Source organism: Enhydra lutris, unplaced genomic scaffold, assembly GCF_002288905.1.
Source record: "Enhydra lutris kenyoni isolate GAN:26980312 unplaced genomic scaffold, ASM228890v2 scaffoldscaffold10, whole genome shotgun sequence".
NCBI classification, from domain to species: Eukaryota; Metazoa; Chordata; class Mammalia; order Carnivora; family Mustelidae; genus Enhydra; species Enhydra lutris.
The window spans coordinates 9,428,898-9,450,239 of NW_019154094.1; the positions used below are offsets into that span (position 1 = coordinate 9,428,898).

General features: G+C 36.7%; 1 protein-coding gene across 2 annotated transcripts in view; it reads right to left on the bottom strand.

Annotated features, from left to right (window-relative positions):
- LOC111143881 (DDB1 and CUL4 associated factor 1) overlaps positions 1-21,342 on the bottom strand; it is a 75,203-nt gene that overhangs the window by 41,260 nt on the left and 12,601 nt on the right. For both annotated transcript variants that reach the window (XM_022497897.1, XM_022497896.1), the window contains exons 3-8: positions 18,665-18,741; positions 16,194-16,267; positions 13,808-13,921; positions 5,016-5,153; positions 3,009-3,521; positions 2,592-2,693 (exon numbers count right to left, since the gene is read on the bottom strand). In XM_022497897.1, coding sequence (XP_022353605.1) covers positions 2,592-2,693; positions 3,009-3,521; positions 5,016-5,153; positions 13,808-13,921; positions 16,194-16,267; positions 18,665-18,741 — 1,018 coding nt within the window. The remainder of the gene's footprint in view (positions 1-2,591; positions 2,694-3,008; positions 3,522-5,015; positions 5,154-13,807; positions 13,922-16,193; positions 16,268-18,664; positions 18,742-21,342) is intronic.

Below are 21,342 nucleotides of genomic sequence, written 5' to 3' on the forward strand. Positions count from 1 at the left end.
CCCACATAGGGCTCTCTGCTTCGGCAGGAAGCCTGCTTCCTCCTCTCTCTCTCTCTGCCTGCATCTCTCCTACTTGTGATCTCTGTCTGTCAAATAAATAAATAAAATCTTTAAAAAAAAAAAAAAGACTCTGCATGGAAACAGTTGAATAATGAATGACACCTATTATAATTCCTCACACATAACCTATAGATATAGCAACTGTCCAAATCCTTTCTTCCACTATATCCTATTTAGAACAGGATGCTGCACTGAAAAGCAAAACCTTTGGACTGGAGAGAATTCTGACCTCCAGCTTCATTTCATTGTTCAAAATATAATGAATTTACGGGGCGCCTGGGTGGCTCACTGGGTTAAGGCCTCTGCTTTCGGCTCGGGTCATGATCCCAGGGTCCTGGGATTGAGCCCCGAGTCAGGCTGTCTGCTCAGCGGGGAGCCTGCTTCCCCTTCTCTCTCTGCCTGCCTCTCTGCCTGTTCATGATCTCTGTCAAATAAATAAAATCTTTAAAAAAAAAATATATATATATATATATATATAAAATGAATTTACACTCTCTCTCTCTCTCTCACACACACACACACACACACACTGCATCCACACAAAGAAATATATGTTACTCCACTATATACCGGACCTCCTCCAAATTTAAAATTTCTAGGATCTGAAAGGCAATTTTTCTCGTTTCTGTTTCATTTCAAAATACTCTGGAACTGTGCTGTCCAGTGCAATAGCCACTGGCCATATTGTGGCTAATTACATTAAAATTAAGATAAAAATTCAATACCTCAGTGGCACTAGCTACATTGTAAGTGGTCACACAGCCAGTTGCCACTGTATTAAACAGCAAAGACAGAGAAAATTTCCATTATTACTAAAACTTTTTTCTTTTTTAAGATTTTATTTATTTATTTGACAGACAGAGATTACAGGTAGGTAGAGAGGCCGGCAGAGAAAGAGGAAGGGAAGCAGGACCCTGGGATCACGACCTGAGCCAAAGGCAGAGGCCTTAACCCACTGAGCCACCCAGGCGCCCCATTACCAAAACTTCTATTGGACAGCACAGCTCTGGAATATCAAGAATAAAGCTATAGCTTTTTTTTCCCCCCCTTAAAGTTGTAACTTTTTAAAGAGCCAGAAGGACCATCACTTCTTTTTCAGAGGTGTTTTCTGGAAACATTTCTCAGGAAGAAGAAACCACCCCTTCCTTTGTACCCCGCACATTTTTCCACAACATCTATAATATCTAAAAGAAATCATAGACGGTCTCTCTTAACCAAACGATAGAGACTTGATTAATTTATCTTAATATTGTAAACAGCACAGAAAGGTACTCTGTTCATGAAGTTACCTGCTTGGTAGAACTGTATGACAGCCACAATGTTATTCATTCAACTTCTATCTTTCCAGTCAGATTCCCTTTGATTATCATAGTGGGCTAGACTAACCTGCCCTCCCACATTTAGTGCCTCTACAACCTAGAAAATCACTTACCTCTACTGAACTGGGGTCTGCCTCTATTTTTTTTTTCTTTTTTAAGATTTTATTTATTTATTTGATGGGCAAAGATCACAAGTAGGCAGAGAAGCAGGCAGAGAGAGAGGAGGAAGCAGGCTCCCTGCTGAGCAGAGACCCCCCCCCCCTCCACCCATGTGGGGCTCAATCCCAGGACCCTGGGATCATGCCCTGAGCTGAAAGCAGAGGCTTAACCCACCAAGCCACCCAGGCGCCCTGCCTCTATTTCTTTACTCATTTTCTGATTTGTATTTTGTTCACGCTAGATGATCTAATATCACACAGGTGTGTGTATATATATATACACACACACATATACATATGTATATATATATATGCATATGTACATATATATAAATAAGAATTCAGAAAAAGTGGTGTTGGCTCAGAGGGGGAATATTTACAAAGTAGCTGGATATAAGGTAAAGCGATTCCCACATTTAGATCCAGGTTCTACGTTAATATTCAATTATTTAATTAATTAAATATTCAATTAATATTCAATCCTCTAGGTCTGATCCCTGAATTTCTGTGAAAGAATTTGGTAAGCCTCATTTTTTTTTTTAACCTAAATAAGAAATTTTCATTTGTTACTATTTTGACAAATCTGGCAACAGATTTATTTATTGCCCTGAGCAATAAAACCCAGAGATGTTACATACGGAAACACATGGGTGAGTCCATGTCAATAAAACAGTCAGTACATGGGGCGCCTGGGTGGCTCAGTGGGTTAAGCCGCTGCCTTCGGCTCAGGTCATGATCTCAGGGTCCTGGGATCGAGCCCCGCATCGGGCTCTCTGCTCAGCAGGGAGCCTGCTTCCTCCTCTCTCTCTACCTGCCTCTCTGCCTGCTTGTGATTTCTCTCTGTCAAATAAATAAATAAAATCTTTAAAAAAAAAAATAAAATAAAACAGTCAGTACATAATATTTTTAAGAATTTTACCCCAAGTGGGGCACTTGGTTGACTCAGTCAGTGAAGCACGCAACTCCTGACCTCAGGGCTATGGGTTTAAGCCCCACACTGAGTTGCGGAAATTATGTAAAAATAAAATCTTAAAAAAAAAAAAAAGAATTTTACCTTAAGAGCCTCAAACGTAAGCAGGACATCATTAGTCTGTTTCAGGTCAATATAGAACATCATCAATTCCCGTGATCCAAGTTGCATGAATATGGGAAGTAACTGAAATGAAGACAAAAATAAATCTTAACACTGGCTTTATTTTTGCATATTTCCTATTCCATTATGAGGACAAAAGATTTTTAAAAATGAGGTACCTCTCCCTCCTTTAGAAAACATACACACTTTTATCAAAAAAGACCTGCATCAGAAGTGACCTAAGTCTTTATCAATGGCATAAGACTTCACCAGTTTGGGGCAAAGACTCTTCCGTGTTACAGTTAAAGCACATCAAAATATAAAATGCTACCATAAAATATCTCAGAAGTAAGCACAACAGTCCCAAAGTGTGAATGGTATTCTTTCCAATAAGCTCACCTCCTGATATTCTCCTAGGGGGGTCAGATACTGGAGAATAAGCCGCTGCTCAATAGCAGGAGTCATGGGATAAAGGGTATAATTGGTGCCAATCACCCAAGGTGACATTTCTGACCAGCTGCTATTAGACAGTTCAACAAACATGCGATCTGGATCAGATGTTGAGAAACCTAACTTCTGCTTGGCTTTCCTAAAATTCTCTCTGTCACCCTGTTTTACTGCCTTATTTTTCCTCAATCCTCCTTCTTCGGGTTTGGCAGCTGAGTTCACTCTACTACTGGTCTTGTGGCCTGAATCAAGATGAAAGGAGATCTCCATGTCTCCAGAGGCTTCCTCTTGTTCACCATCCACTACATCTACAGCCATGTCACCATAGTCCATATCCACAGCTTCTTCATCCAGAGGCAAAAGAGGTTCAGAAGAGAGTTTTCGTGGGCTGGGACGCTTGCTTTCTTGCCGCAAAGCCACTTCCTGAAGCTGTAGCTCCCTCAGTCTGCGAAGTACTATTGCCACCTATCAACAGATATTGGAATAAAAGGCTTTATTTCTTCTGCATCTTAATTTAAATGATTCTTAATAAATAAATCTTATTTCCATTTTAAGGACAACTAAATCCTCATGCAGTTACCCCAATATCTGGAAATGGTAAAGATCTGATCAATATTTTTATCTGATTTCTATAGCTTTATAAAATAAGGAATAGCTAAAGGTCTCATTCCTCATAAAATATCCCAAAAACCCAAACCACATTTGCACATCACACATCATTCACAACTGATCTATCTGGATCAAGCTACACTGGACCATCAACACCTGAAGAGGCAGACACCAGACATATCCATGATTTTTTTAAAGTGTCTTTGAAGTGTCTTTGAAAATAAAACATGAAGTATGTGGGATTTAAGAAACAAAACAGATAATCATAGGGGAAGAGAGGAAAAAATAAAACAAAATGAAATCAGAGAGGGAACAGACCATAAGTGACTCTTTTTTTTTAATTAATTTTTTTTAATTTTATTTTTTATAAACATATATTTTTATCCCCAGGGGTACAGGTCTGTGAATCGCCAGGTTTACACACTTCACAGCACTCACCATAGCACATACCCTCCCCAATGTCCATAACCCCACCCCCCCAACCCCCCTCCCCCCATCAACCCTGTTTGTTTTGTGAGATTGAGAGTCACCCATAAGTGACTCTTAATCATAGAAAACAAACTGAGAGTTCCTGGAGGGGAGAGAGGTGGGGGAATGGGGTAACTGAGTGATGGACATTAAGGAAGGGGGGAAAAAAAGAGTTTATTTTACTTTATGTAAATTATACCCCAATAAACGTGACAAAAACAAAACAAAACAATGAAAGTTTCTCAAACTTGCACCTGTTGTAAACTATATTGTTAGACACTGCCACCTAGTTACATAATCTATTTTTCAAATTCACTGCTGTTTCGTTTAAGCACTTATGTAGTACTTAATATGTAGTATTATGCTTAGTTTAAAAAAAAAAAGAGCGAAGTTATCTATAATTTACTTTGAACTACATAAAAAAAACTGGAATGGTGGATGAATAAGAGGAAAAGTGGGAAAAAAAAAAAAGAGGAAAAGTGGATGGATGGATGGATGGATGGATGGGTGGGTATACAGTAAGTATAGTAAAATGCCCACAAATAATTTAAGTGGTACGTATAAAGCTGTTCTCTGTAAAATTCTGTTTTGCTGTATGTTTGAAAATTTTCATAATCCAGATGTTGGGAAAAGAAAGGGAATGGTACTTATTCTTTACCAAGGATAAACTATCGTGATCCTCGACAAGATGAAAAATGGTTATTTTCAAGTTAAAAAAAGTAAAATCAAAACTTATAAAAAGTAATCTTGAAATGTCGAAATTATAGCTACACTCCAATACAAGGTAATGAATAAGATCTACCTATTTGAGTTCAGGTATAAAGAAAGAACTTGCAAATCCTCTCCCATCTTACAAGAAACTAATTCTAACATAGTCCTTACCAGCTGTGAATTCTCATCCCTATAGTTGGCAGCAATATCTTGATTCTCCATAGCACCTCCTAACAGTCCAGTAGAATATGTCCTCAATGGCTGATCAGCCTCTCGGGCCCATTTGAAAAGATTCTCAACAATTCCCTCCTATAGTAAAGGAAATGAAATAGTACAATTCAACAAAGACCATTTTCATATTTAAAGATAAAGCAAAGATTCCAGTCTTATGAAAAAATTTAATAAAATATTTCAGTGTTGCTCATAAGATTAAAAAATGCAAGTAAGCTAAGTGTCCAAGTGGTTTAGTTAAAATAGCTATGCATCTGTGAAAAAGATTCCTATTTAGCCATCAATAATCACATAATATAGTCCCACTTTAGATGTTTAAGACCCAAAATGTTCAATAATCAAGTAGGGAGCACTAAAAATTCTATGTCCTTTTTTGAAGTTCATAATGCCCAATTAACATTATTAATGAGAAGTCATCCACCAAAAAGTACTTAATTCCACATATCCCAAAATTATTTTTAATTAGTTGAGAAATAATACAAACATGTACAGTCCAAAGAAAATGAAAAGCACCCACAATCTACCCCTGAACTTGACAGAGACCTTCCATGTGTTCCTCCTTGTACCATCTGTATCCTCCCTCTCCAAAAGGTACCTACAGTTACTTAATTTTAACAATTTTCCTGTTAAACTTCTGTTAAATGTTACATACTCTGAACTGTATAAACCACATGGTACCATAAGTATTTTTCTGCAACTTATTACTCAACATTATGCTTTTTACACTCACCTATAGTTACATGTAACTGTCACAAATAGCATTCAACATAAAATAGCCTTTACACATAACTTATAATTTCTCATAACAATCTGATATGATTGTGTAACTATTTGCAGAAGAGAAAACCAAATCACAGTAAGGTTAGGTAACATGAGTTGCAGAGCTGGGGTCTGATTGCTGGCAGTGTACCTCCAGATGTTCTTACTGCAATTTTGTTAGTTTAAGCAACTACAACTATTTTTGTACAAGCATGTCCCTAGGGTGGACATGTAGGATCAGAACTGCTAAATCACAGGATATGTGCATACTCAACTTTACCAGAGGGTGCTAGGCTATTTTCCAAAGTAACTGCAACAATTCACAATTCCATCAAGAGTGAATAGTTCTTTTTTTCTACATCTTTACCAAAACTTGGTCACTGTCACAATTTTTATTTTCCTTAATCTGGTGGGTATAAAAATAACATTGCAGGGGTACCTGGGTGGCTCAGTCAGTGAGTGTCTGACTCTTGATTTCAGCTCAAGCCACAGTCTCGGGGTCATGAGATGAAGCCTCATGTTGGGCTCCACACCTAGTGTGGATTCTCTCTCTCCCTCACTCCCTCCCCCTATCCCGCCCATCCCCACTCATGTGCTCTCTTAAAAAAAAGAGGGGGCACTGCATTTACTTGAATTTCCTCATTAATTAATAAGGTTAGGCTTATTTTTTATGCCTGCTGACCATTCAGGTTTCCACTGCTATGAAATACACATCTTTTACCAGTGTTTTATGATAAACACAAGTTCTTAATTTTTATGTAATCAGACTTAACAATATTTTTTTTTTAAACTTTGTGCATTTTGTATCTTACTCTTCTCTAGGGTCATGGAGTCATTATCCCATACATTTCTAAACATTTAATCTCTTTTCAAAAAAATTAACACTGAAAAGTACATTTTGAGAAATTTGTTTTGCAATATTTGACACGAAGGGCACCTGGGTGGCTCAGTGGGTTAAGCCTCTGCCTTCAGCTCAGGTCATAATCTCAGGGTCCTGGGATTGAGACCCACATCGGGCTCTCTGCTCAGCGGGGAGCCTGCTTCCCCTCCTCTCTGCCTGCTTCCCTGCCTACTTGAGATCTCTCCCTCTAATAAAATATTTGACATGAAAATATATTTAATATATATATTATTATATGTTATATTCTATATTATATATTATATATATATTAAAATATATTTAATAGCCTTTTATTTCCCCTCTTCCCAGTCTAAGAACCTTAAAATACGAACTCCAATGAGCTCCTATCTATATGTTGCCCAGAATTTTTGTCCCCGCTTTTGTTTATTTGGTCAATACTTCTATGTTTACAAAGGTACTCTGAAGATATTTTCTTCTTTTACCCGGCCTCTATTACTGTTGTATCAGAGTTTGCTCTGTTTGATTATTTGTAGGAATCTTTTTTACTCTGGTTGCTTTCAAGATCTCCTCCATCTCTGGTATTTCTTTTGGCCTTCCTGAATCTTGAGTGGACATGTGTTTCATTAATTTGTAAAATTCTAGCCTCATCTCCCTGAATATTGCCTTTCCCTTTTCTTTTCTATTCTCTCCTCCTAAAACACCTTTTAGATACACTTTGAACTTTCTAATTCTAATCTCTATATTTCAACTTCTTTCCTATTCTTCAGCTCTTATTTCTAGGGGCCTTATTATTGGCTATCCTATCAGATCTCCCAGTTCACTAATTCTATCTTTAGCTGTGTCTAAACTTAACTCTAACTCATCTACTAAGTTTTTAAATTCAGGAACTCTAATTTTTATATCCAGTAGTTCTCTGGTTCCTTTTCCAAATGGCCATTCTTCCCCATAGTCTTGGACTTTAAGAGTTCTGATACTTGGGGCATCAGAGTGGCTCAGTTGGTTAAGTATCTGTCTTCAGGAAAGGTCATGATACCAGAGTCCTGGGATCAAGCCTGCTCAGCAGAGAGCCTGCTTCTCCCTCTCCCCTTGCCCCCAACCTGTGCTTGCTCTCTCTCTCTCAAATAAATAAATAAAATCTTTTTTTTTAAAGTTTTGATTCTTTTACATCCAATAATTTTAAAGCTTATCAAACCATTCTTAAGTGTACAATTCACTGGGATTAAGTACATTCACAATGTTGCATAACCATCACCACTATATATTTCCACAACTTATTATCCCAAACAGAAACTCTGTACCCCTACTTTCAATAATGGACAGAACAACCAAACAAAAGATCAGTACAGAAACAGAAGAGTTAAACACTATAAACCAATTAGACCAAATAGACATATTGAGAATCCTCAATCCAACAAGACCAAATATACATTCTTAAGTAAACATGGAACACTTTCCAGAATAGACCATGTTAGGCAATACCATGGTTAATAAATTTAAAAAGAATAAACTCTTATAAAGAATTTTCTCAGGGCACCTGGGTAGCTCAGTTGGTTGGGCGTCTACCTTTGGCTCAGGTCATGATCTCAAGAGTCCCAGGATCAAACCCCATACTGGGCTCCCAGATAACATAGAGCCTGCTTCTCTCTCTGCCCTTCACCCCACTCATGCTCTCTTTCTCTCAAATAAATGAAGTAAAAAAATCTTTAAAAAAATTTTTTCTCCAATCATAATGGAATGAAATAAGAAATCAACAACCCAAGGGAAAATGGACAATTCATATGTGGAAATTAACAAAGTTTTAAACAACCAAGGGGTCAAAGAAGAAATCACACAGAAATTAGAAAATTCCTTGCAATAAATGAAAAGAAAATCACAACATAACAAAATGTATGCCATGTAGCAAAAGCAGTGTTTTTAAGGAAATAGAAAAAGAGCAAATGAAACTCAAAGCTAGTAAATAAGGCTATAATAAGATTAGAGTGGAGACAAGTAAAACAGCAAATAGGGAAAAAAAAAAAAAAAAAATAAAACAAAATATTTTTTTTTTAAAAAAAAAAAAAAAAAAAAAAAAAATAAAAAAAAACAAAAAAAAAAAAAAAAAAAAAGACTGAAACAGGACATTATTACCAATTTAGCATAAATAAAAAAGATTATAAAATACTATTAACTACTGTACACCAACAAAATGAGTAATATAGATAAAATAATAAAATGAACAAATTCCTAGGAACACAACCAACCAGAACTGATTCATAAAGAAATAGAAAAATTGAATAGACTTATGAGTAGTAAGGAGATTGAATCAGTCATCAAAAACCTCCCAAGACAGAAAAACTCAGGACCAGATGGATTCACTGGTGAATTCTACACAAAAAATAATATCATTGTCAAATGAATTAATGTTTTTATTAATAATTAATTTTATTAATAATTAATAATTAATTTTTTTCTCAAACTCTTCCAAAAAATTAGTAAGGGAACACTTCAAACTCATTCTATGAAGCCAAAACATTATCCTGATACCACAACCCTACAAGGTAACTACAGATCAATATCCCCTATGAATAGTGATGTGAAAAACCTCCATAAAATACCAGCAAACTGAATTCAGCAGCGTAGTCAAAGGATTATACACCATGACCAATGGATTTATCCAAGAATGGAATATGGTTCAACATAAAAAAATCAACATAGTACACTAATAAAATTAGTGTGAAATCACTGTGAATAGAAAACCATCTGACCATATCAAATGATAACAACAACAAAAAGAATCTCTAAAAATCAACACACTTTCATTAAAAAATACTCAATAAATTAGGGGGGCGCCTGGGTGGCTCAGTGGGTTAAAGCCTCTGCTTTCGACTCGTGTCAGATCCCAGGGTCCTGGGATCGGGCCCCGCATAGGGCTCCCTGCTCAGCAGGGATCCTGCTTTCCTTCCTCTCTCTCTGCCTGCCTCTCTGCCTACTTGTGATCTCCGTCTGTCAAATAAATTAAAAAAAAAAAAAAATACTCAATAAATTAGGAATAGAAGGAGACTTTCTAAGCAGCATAAAAGTCAGGTAAGAAAAACCCACCCACAACCCATCATCATACTCAACAGTCAAAGACTGACAGGCTTTTTCCCCTAAGACCAAGAACAAGACAAAGATGTCTGCTTTCACCACTTCTATTCAACACAGTACTGTAAGTTCTAGCCAGAAGAGGCCAAGAAAAAGAAATTAAAAGCATTAATGCTGGAAAAGAAGAAATAAAATTATCTCTGTTAACAGATGACATGATCTTATACATAGAAAACTCTTTAAGATTCCACAATGTGGGGTGCCTGGGTGGCTCAGTGGGTTAAGCCTCTGCCTTCGGCTCAGGGCATGATCCCAGGGTCCTGGGATCGAGCCCCACATCGGTCTCTCTGCTCAGCAGGGAGCCTGCTTCCTCCTCTCTGTCTCTGCCTGCCTCTCTGCTTACTTGTGATCTCTGTCAAATAAAGAAATAAAATCTTTAAAAAAAAAAAAAATTCCACAATGTTAGAGCTAATAAATGAATTCAGCAAAAAGTTACAGCATACAAAATCAGTTTCATTCCTGTACACTAGTGATGAAAAAGCCAAAAAGGAAATACATCCAATCATTTAAAAAATACTTGCTTTCTAATAATCTTTCAGATAGCTATTCTATTTAATTCTCCTCTTTACTGTATTGTTAACTCCTAATCACGGAGAACTAATTCCTGGTGTGTTTTGTAATGTTTTTGTGAACTCATTTCACCTGGAAATTGCTTTTTCTATGCGAATCCCTGGTAACGTGGATTATGAGAGCTTCCCCCCAGAGTGATTTTACATTTGCTTTTGCCACTCAAGGAATATCACAAAGTATTTTGCTGTTCATTTTTTGGCTTTGGGGTTCCTAATCATATGGTAGAAATTTCAAACATGCACCAAAAAAAAGTCATGCCACAGTTTCTCAGAGATTTATCCACCCCTACCCCTTAGTGTGGGGTCAGAAACTGAGAAACCTGTCATTTCCCCAAGGCGGTAAGCAGGTATTTCTCTTTTGCACTGTTTCAGTGAGGGTCCTTTGGGTTACCAGTTTTATGCAGGGATCAAGGATCCCAGTTCCAACTCTTCAGCCAAGGTTTTGTCTCCTGTCCTCAACTAACACTTTGTTTTTACAATTACCTCTTAATTTCTGGCGCACAGAGATTTCTAAGAGTTTATTCAATTTACCCAGAATTCATATGTGCATGCCACAGGAAAGCTGACCAGTTATCCTGGCTGGTCAGTAAGATAAATCTGGGTCTCCTCCTCCCATCTCTCTTGAAACCACTTTTTTCTCTCTGCCTCTGAAAAACCTATATTCACGGTTTTCTTCCCACCTCTCATGGAATACTGTGAGGATTAGTATACGATACAAAACAAATGCTTAGCACAGGGCTCACACTCAATAAACGGTAGGCATTCACCTAAATGACTTTTTTCATAAAGCACCTATTAACATTTTAGAGGAGGGTGCCTGGGTGACTCAGTCATTAAGTGTCTCCCTTCAGCTCAGGTCATGATCCCAGGGTCCTAGGATGGAGGCCCAAATGGGGCTCCCTGCTCAGTGGGAAGCCTATTTCTTCCTCTCCCACTCACCCTGCTTGTGTTCCCTCTCTCTCTCTGTGTCTCTCTTTGTCAAATAAATAAATAAATAATCTTTTTAAAAATTTTTAGAGGAATCAATGTTGCAGAGTTAAAATCTGGGAAACACTCACTTAGAGATGATAATTTGAGATCTCGTTCTCTCTGATTTTATCCCTTCCACCACCAATATTTTAAGACAACCTCAAAGAGGAAAATGTTAAAGCAATACTCAAAAAATAACCCCAAAGGTCCTGATCTGACTGGATTAGTAGCATACACTGACAAACTTAACAATATGAAAAATCTAGTACACCAACAACACTAAAGTACCCAGTTCTGAAGAAAACTACAAAAATAATTGTAAACAAAAATAAAATTTAAAGCTATTTGATTATTTCTATTGCTTTAAAAAGCTAAAAAATCAACTTTTTAAAATAGTGGCGAGGGGTGCGTGGGTGGCTCAGTTGGTTAAGCGACTGCCTTTGGCTCAGGTCATGATTCTGGAGTCCTGGGATCGAGTCCCGCATCAGGCTCACTGCTCAGCAGGGAGTCTCCTTCTCCCTCTGATCCTCCCCTTCTCATGCTCTTCCTCTCATTCTCTCTCTCTCAAATAAATAAATAAAATCTTTTAAAAAATAAATTAAATAAAGTAAGTGGCTAGAAGTAATAAAATCAATTTAATAACTTGCAACCACCTCTAAAGTAAAAAGGAAATGAAACAGAAAATATAAAAAGGAAATGAAATAGAAAATACCAGAATGCACTGCATAAAGAGTAAGCAATGCTCAAGAAACTTCTTTTTCATACATATATGTAATGGGTTGCATGTAAAAACATTATGTTTCACAAAGTTTGAGAAACACTATATAATTAGATGTTTTTTAAAGAAGTAAAATAGTGATTCACACCAAAAATTTGCATAGGATACTTATGAAGAATAAAGATCATCATGTAATCCAACAGGAAAGTCTCAAAATGTCAAAGAAGATTGTAATCTGTGTTCTAGGACACTGGATTCAAGGTTATGTTATTTCCTATCTAATTTTCCTTAATAATTCACTTCTCCCAAAAGAAATTAGTTATTAATAAAACTGCTGGGGTGCCTGGGTGGCTCATTTGGTTGGGCTCTTGATTTCAGCTCAGGTAATGATCTCAGGGTTGTGAGATCAAGCCCTGCATCATGCTCCATGCCCAGCGTGGAGCCTGCCTGGGGTTCTTTCTCTCCATCCTCCCCTTTCCTCTTCCTCCCTGTCTCTAAGAAAAAAAAAAAAAAAAAGAAAGAAAGAAACAAAGCTGTTCTTAAACTGCAGAAAGCTTTATTATTCAAAACATCCGTTAGTATTTCTGACATCCAAAGGGTATTCACTTAATTCTAAATATACAATGATGAAACTATAAAGAGCCAGAATTGATTTTCCTACAATGACAACCAGGAAACTTTTACAAAGCAGAGTAAAATCATCTGTAATCGTCTACAAATCTTGTATATACAAATACACTGCTACAAATGCTTCACTTTCATCCCGGTTTTCAAAAGAATTCATATTAAAATATTTCTCACAAGCATATAGATATTTTTGGTCTCCCACAATGGTAAACTAACCGGAGATTTTTAAATTTAGTCTATATACAATACTGCAAATTATATATACTGTATACAATACTGCAAATTATAGCATTAATTACACAATGTTATTTTCTAACAGACTTTATGTGATACAATTCTGTAATAAAACTTTAAAAGTTAAATGAAAATCTATTTCTAGATCTTTCATTTGGCTTATATATTTAACTATATTAAGACTTCCAGACTGTATCAGAAAATTAAGTTTTAGTATCTTTGAAAAAAAAAAAGAAAGCCACGTACAAATTCTTAATGCTGAAAACAAAACACTTATTACTTCTAAAAATAGATCAACTAATCTTTGACGTTTAAAGTATATACACACACACAGTCACTATCAAATTATCACTTTCTGGTCTTCATAGTAGTTATCCTTATTTGAAACTATCAGTTTATTTGTGTCTGCCTTCCCAAATATATTATGTGAATGTAAGCTCCCATCTTGCTGACAGAATATTACCAATACCTAGCATAAAACACAGCACAAAATACGTCTTCAAATATTAACTAAATATAAAATACCAACCAGAAGAAAAGAAAATTAAAAAAAAAATACCATCAAGACAATGGGCTTCCTCAGTGCAGAAATTCCTTCCTCACTAAGGAAGACAACTCATCAAGAATACGAGTTTGAGTAAGATCAGAAAACCATTCTAAAAACATATGATCTTAAGATTTTAAGATATACTATAGCACCTAAGCAGCACAAAAAGTTATTCTTAAATTTTTCTTATTGCTTATCTTTATTTCTTACATTTCTACAACATATGACTATTATAAAAATCTATAATTACCTTAACAAAGACAAATCAAACAGATCAACCTTCAATTTAAAAATAAAATGATGACTTTTCTTTTTATTAAATACCTTTTCTTGAAAGACAACAGCAGTTTCCAGCCCTGGCATGATGTCAAGTAGGAGTCTGCAAGCTGCAGTGTTTAAAGGGGGCTCTCGGCTTGTCATCACATATGCGTTCACCAGCTATAAAAAAACGGAGGAATACTTCTATTCATCTGAAATTCAACCCAGTCAAATTAATGAAGTCTAATAAACCCTTAATAAATTCCCATCACTCACCTCAGGGGTATTAAGAACCAATGATTACTAATTAAACCTTTATTATAAACCATTACAATCCTTCTGAGCCATGATGGGATCATATATTATTTCTTCTGTATCTTTAAAATCAAATCCCCCCAAAACAACAAATCAGCAACAACAGAATTAAAGCTTAAAGAATATCAAGAAATCACTCCCTATTTTTTTTTTTACCCTTTATTCTTACATACACTTTTTCAGAAGGATAAGGCAAGATTCTTGGCAATGGTTAATGTAAACTTGAATTTCGTACTTACAATATAAGTACATTTAATATTACATGTAAATTGTAAGTAAACATATTAATAAAACTTTCATTTTAGCATTCAAATACTACTCAGTCTCCACTACTAAGTGGCACTGTGTTCTGTGCTGGGTATACATCAGTGAATAAGATGCAGTCCCGCCATCAAAGGGTTCATAATCCAACAGAGGTGACAGCTGGAAAAACAAGTATCATTGAGTAAAGGATGCTATAGAAGCCTGTAGGAGGCCACACAACTCCTGCAGAAGAATCAGAGAAGACTTTAGAATGGAAGGGATTCTAAGCCAGAATGTAAATGACAAGTAGGAGTAGCCGAGGTGTAGTAGGGACAAGAGGAGAGCCAAAGGGCAAGAACTTAAAATTGAGAGGACAAAGGCCAGAGAGATTGGGTTTATATTTCAAACCTAGGAATTTTTTTTTTTAATTCATTTGACAGACAGAGATCACAAGTAGGCAGAGAAGCAGGCAGAGAGAGAGAGAGGAGGAAGCAGGCTCCCTGCTGAGCAGAGAGCTCGATGCAGGGCTCGATCCCAGGACCCTGGGATCACGACCTGAGCCAAAAGCAGAGGCTTTAACCCACTGAGCCACCCAGGCGCCCCTCAAACCTAGGAATTTAAAATTTACCTTGAGAGAAATGGGAAACCACTAATGGACTGTAACCAAAAGGGTGCCATCACTTTTTGCATTTTAGAAATATTTCTGGGCTATAGAGTGAATAGGTTGGAGGAGAAGAAGACAAGATGATAAATCAGTTAAGAGGTGACTATAATAGCCAAGAGAGAGATGGCAGTGGCTAAACTAAGGTCTGGCAAAAAGGGCGAAAAGAAGTGGAGGGATTTGTAAAGGTTAATGGAATGGGAATAAGACCTGTAAGTTCACTGAATAAGAGCTTGGAAAAATAAAGGATAACTTCTAGCTGGGTAGACAAGGACATCACTACTGAGCTAGAGAACAAGAGAAACAGGTAATAGAGCAAACAATTAGACAGTTCAAGGGGACTGTGGAGGATATCCAGATAGAAATACCTAGAAGGCAGTTGGAAATGATGAGGTACAAAAGAGACAACAGTAACTGAGAAATAAATCCAGGAGTTAATATAATACAGACAATAATAATAGCTAATACTTCCTGAACCCTCATCTACCAGATTCTGTGTTAAGCACTTTTCACGATTAATTTCAAAGATTACAAAAACATTTTACAGATAAGAACTATCATCCCTATTTTATAGATAAAGAAAATAAAGCTTGGAGAAAATGAAGGTTGTTAGAGGCTTAAGTTGCCTCAAGATCAGTGGAGCTACATTTAAACCCAAAACATGGACCCCAAAACCTACATTCTCAAGCATCATGCACTCCAGCCTCCAAAAACAAACCTAACAGCTACAACTTACTGAATAATTACTATGTTAAAGGAGCTGTGTACACTGGGTGTATTTTTCCCGCTCATTTACTTCTCAACAGCCCAGAGTTAGGGAAGGTATCCTTCTCTCCCTTCACATACCCAATGCACACACCACAGTGTTGATGCAGAATCATGCCTCATATATCACTCTTAGTTTTCTATTCAGAAGCCCAAGAAAATGTCTATATTCCCAAACTTAAAATCATTCTTGCCCAGGGATGAGCACAGATGCCTTGTGAGTCCTTGTCAATATTCAACTGAACAAAGTAGGCACCAAAAAGAAAACACCTTGGCTAAAACCAAGACTTTGGTAAGAAAGAAATCCAGGATGCATATCTCACTGAACTAATAGCAAACCAAAATAAAATCTACCCAATCTATTCCCAATTCTGTCAAGACCTTAGGAGAAAGTAAACTATTTACAAACAATAAAGGTATAGCATCTGCTAATGATAATCTCTGGAGAAAAGTAAGAAGCAAACCTACTGCATTCATGAAATCATCATTCTTGAAGAGTATTCTCAGCAAGTGGCCCAGCATACACTCTGGATCAGCTCGACCTACCAAAAAGAAGAGGGGAGGAACAAACAAGGAATAAGTAAGTCATCCCAGTTAAGCAAGTTAAACCTCTAGAAAGGCACCTGGGTTGTTACAAGTACTATTAAAATGCTACAAAAATAAATGGAAACAAAGAAAAGATTCTTTTGATGAATTAGATTTCATAAGAAACATGCTATAAAATTAAAAGTGACAATATAAAAACTCGAGACACTGCTCTCTAACTTCCCCATCACCCAACACATTGCCTACACAGCAATGCTAAATTAAATAAATGTGCGCTAGACCCACCCCAGCATCACTAAGAGTACACAAGATCTAAAAAAGAATCATAAAGGAGACTTAAGAGAAAGAACAACCCTGATTTCCAAGCCAGAAATAAGGTAGGAAGCAAAACTTCTTTTGATGGGTGGTCTGGACGAGAAGACTCCAAGTCCAACCTTCCTTTCAACTATAATGCCAACAATACCAGAGATGCATCCTCAAACCTGTAATGATACCTGAGGTTGTAGGGGCAGGGCTCAGGAGGGGAATTCCACTAAAATCAATCATCAACTCTAAAGATACAGTACCCTTGGACATCTTAACTTTCTGAGTTCCTGGGGAAAGAAAGTCCAGAAACCTAGAATCTACTCAACACACAGCCTACAGGTAAAGGAATTACTTAATGATTGGGACAATTATTGGTTTTTAAAACAGATACCATCTACTTTAATCTTCCTGTAAGTTCATTAGAGTGGCAAATTTAGTCAAAGGATACAATTTAGGATGAAGAAAAGATGTGAGCTACTGATTCGAAGTTTCTACCAAGCTGTAATTAATATTCCAAAGTAAATCACAAAAAGAAAAGTTGCAGAATGGTATCATAAAAACTAGATGAGGACCTCAGATAACCTAACTTTCTCTGTTTATAAATGATGAAACTGACACCCTCATTTTTATTTAAAGAAATTGTGCCTAATGACAAACATTGCTTAACATAAGAGGTAAGGAGGAAAAAACAGTCTTTAAATTTCCTGCTGAAAAAAAGTGTATCATTCTGTTTCTCCCTTTTTCCTCATTACCATTTCATCCCTTCCAAGGCTTTTCCAAGGTCATTAAGCATGATCATCTCTCTTTTAATTCTTTTCATAATCCCATACATTAACCTAATTTCTTATTTCACATTCACATTTGTACTTCTTCAAGCTCTGATTGCTTTACTGAAGAATTAAATAGGTGAATAATACTCTAACGTCACAAGTGGGGATGTCTAGAGCAAGAGCAACAGGTATCCCATAAATAATTGCACACTCAATCTGAAATGCCTAGCTTACCTACACTTGAGAACAAAAGTCTAAGACAGAAATTAATCCTGTACCATTCAGGTGGGTATACAATGTTCTTTTTTTTGTAAGTCCCACTCATTCTCATATCGCTCTACATACAGTATCTCTTTTTTCCACAAAGGACCGCTTCTGACCTTACACAGAGGAAGTTTATATGCAGCAATGGGCCCACATATGATTTAAGCTTTGCCCACTGGTACTCCACCTTAGAGACAACATAAAATGGCAAAGTCTCAAGTCTCATATAACTCTGTATCATACCAAATTCCTTGCCAAAGCAGACTGCATTGTCATGGCTCTAATTAGCCTAAAACAAAGCCAAATTATTATGAGATGGCATACTTTAGCTGCTGAAATACTAAAGTAGACATCAAGAAACCTGTTATTCAAGTTTCCAAGTATCAATTTCATAACTAAAAACAAGGCACTGAATGCATTTTCAACTACATTTCCTCATTAGTAAAAGGATAATTATTCCTTTTTCTCCTTCAAACAATCCAAGTTCGTAATTGTTTCAAACTGTTGTTTGAAAGATGAAGGCACAAAGGATAATCTCTTTGGGGTTAAAAGTCAGAAAAGCAGGGGCGCCTGGGTGGCTCAGGGGGTTAAAGCCTCTGCCTTCAGCTCAGGTCATGATCCCAGGGTCCTGGGATCAAGCCTCACATCAGGCTCTCTGCCCAGCAGGGAGCCTGCTTCCTCCTCTCTCTCTCTCTCTGCCTGCCTCTCTGCCTGCTTGTGATCTCTGTCAAATAAATAAAATCTTAAAAAAAAAAAAAAAGTCAGAAAGGCAGAACATTTTCCCTTTTTAGGTAACATACCAATGGTGTCAGTAAGATATACCTACATAATTTAGCTCCTTGAAGTTAGTTACTTCTCTTTGATATGTAAATATTACAAGTATTTCCACTTTTCCAGGATTTTTCCTCACTACCTCCACCTTGGGCAATATTTTAACAATAAGATGATCTTAAAACTTAGCAGGAAAGATGCTATTTCAATTATAAATTTTCCTATAAGCTACTTTCTTTTGTAAGAAAATTAGAGCCAGGCTTAAGAGAACACAGGTCTCACCAGGATGTCGGTCATCAAATGGGTCTGGATCTCCCTTACGATATTCTTCAGTTTCTTTTTCAATCAATTCAGACATCCTAGCACAAAGGGAAGACAGGGTCAACTCTAGACAAGCATACAAAAAAATGTACCACCACCTACAAAAGTCAATTCAACAATCAAGGTGTAAAATAAAAACAAAAAGTTAGAAAAGATATTTTCCCGATGAACACAGAGATCTAAACAACCATCTCATTAAAGAGTGTCCACTCCTAAACACATTCTTCTCTCCACTTTCCTGTCCCAAAAGATAGCACTACCATCCCCTCAGGAACCTAGGAGTCATCATTAACCTATTCTCCTCACCCCCCACAACAATAATTCCTGTTAGCTCTACCTACAAAGTATTTCCTGACTTCAATCATTTCTTTCAATCTTGACCATTCTTATCCTTGCCCAGAACACCATCAACTGCCTGAACTACTTAGAGTAGCCTTTTCTCCAACTTCTTGCTTCAATATCTGACACAAAATTCATTATCCAACTTCCAAAGATTTATCACACTGACTTCAATTATATCCAAGTACTACCATGGCTTACACTAACTCAGCTTCTGTCTACATCTCTGACTTCTCTCCATTCTCCCTTCATAAAGCTTCAGGCATATGGCCTTCTCTGCTCTTCGAACAGTCCAAGTTCATAACTGTTTCAGGGCCTAAGTACTATTATTTCAACCTACAATAGTCTTCCCCCCACTTAAGTTCCTACCCCTACCCCAAGCAACGAATTATCTGCTTTCTCTCACCAAAGATTAGTTTTGCCTGTTCTAAAATGTCATACAAATGGAATCATATATGCTCTTTTCATTACTGGCTTCTTTAGTTCAGCATATTTTGAGTGACCCATGTTGTTTGTTGCGTGTACCAAGTCTTTTTTTATTCACGTTTTTGAAACAAGAAAAATCACATTTTGAATACCCTAAGCAAGAATGACAACTTAAACTATTATATGACAATCAAATGCAAGGCTATTATACTCTCCAACATCTACCATGCTCTGTCCTGACTCAAACTCTCCTATATGCTTTATGTCCACAAAACCATACTTCCTATGGTGGCTCAGTGGGTTAAACAACTGCCTTCAGCTCAGATCATGATCTCAGGGTCCTGGGATTGAGCCCCACACTGGGCTCTCTGCTCAGCAGGGAGTCTTCTTCTCCCTCTCATACTCCCTCTGTGCTCTCCCTCTCTCAAATAAATAAATAAAATCTTTAAAAAACAAAAACCAAAATGATACGTCCTAGTCTTAAAAGCTAAGCTCCCTGCAAAAACTCTTGCCTACTCCGGCATATTTTTCCCCATTAAGGCTCAAAAATATTTCTGCTTGGAGCACCTGGGTGGCTCAGTGGGCTAAGCCTCTGCTTTCGGCTTAGGTCATGATCCCAAAGTCCTGGGATCGAGCCCCGCATCGGGCTTTCTGCTCAGTGGGGAGCCTGCTTCCCCCTCTCTCTGCCTACTGCTCTGCCTGCTGATTTCTCTGTCAAATAAATAATTTATTTTTATTTTATTTTATTAATAAATAATTTATTTTTATTTTATTTTATTAATAAATAAAAAAATATTTATTTTAAAAAAATATTTCTACTTTTCTATCCTTCCCTTTAAACTCTGAAAATTCACTTTGCCACCAAGAGCTACCACATAAAATATGTTTAAAATTACACATTATAAAAAAAAATTATACATTATAAGATCTACTAATATCTTCTGTTGAAACTAAGTAATGTTCCACAGTGGAAGTTAATGGATTCTGGAGCCAGCTGGCCAGGGTTCAAATTATACTTCTTCTTCTATGTGTAACTCTGGTCAAGTTACTTAACCTTTCTATGCCTCATCTGTAAAATAAGGGTAATAGTCCCTATCTTATAGAGCTCCCTTGAGGTTTAAGGTAATACATGTTCTCTGCTTAAAACAAAACCTGACATGTAAGAGATAGATAAGTATTGCTACAATGAAAACTGAGAATCAAAAACAAATAGAAAAACAATTTAAGGTAGATTTGACTGGGACAGGATAGGAAGGAGCCTTCTGGAGGCAGAACTCAAAAGTTCTTTAACTTGATGTAGTTGATAGTTTTCCAAGTAAAGAATCCAACAAGCAGAGTATTGTACAATATACATCTCAATAATATAAAAAAACAAACCACAGAACCTGGGTAATGCTCAAATAGCTTGGCCCAATGCCAGTTCCTTTTCACAGAATCAAGTCAAAGTCTTGATTATAATAAATAAATAACAATATGAATAATAAATAAAAAGTCAAAATTATAAGAAGACACACATATTTTTCTTAGGAAAACTGCCAAAAAATCATGAAAGTTGCAGCCAATAAAGGAAGAGGCAAGCCTGAAATTCAAGGCTTTTCATGGGATATACCAAAACACATACCTGCAGCCAGCGGGGGAGTGGGTAAGGGAGAGACTATAGACATGTGAGAGAATTTTAGGAAATACTCAGTGAACTAACACACCCACAATCTGGATGATAGGAAATGCCCCTTTCTAAAATAAACTATACTTTTAATTCATTTTACTGTCTCTTAACACTTCCTGTCTAACCTTGAAGATCTTTTAAAGATCTTGCTCCATGTAACTTTATTTTCCATTCCTACCTTATATTCACCCTCCACTCTGGTGAGGTC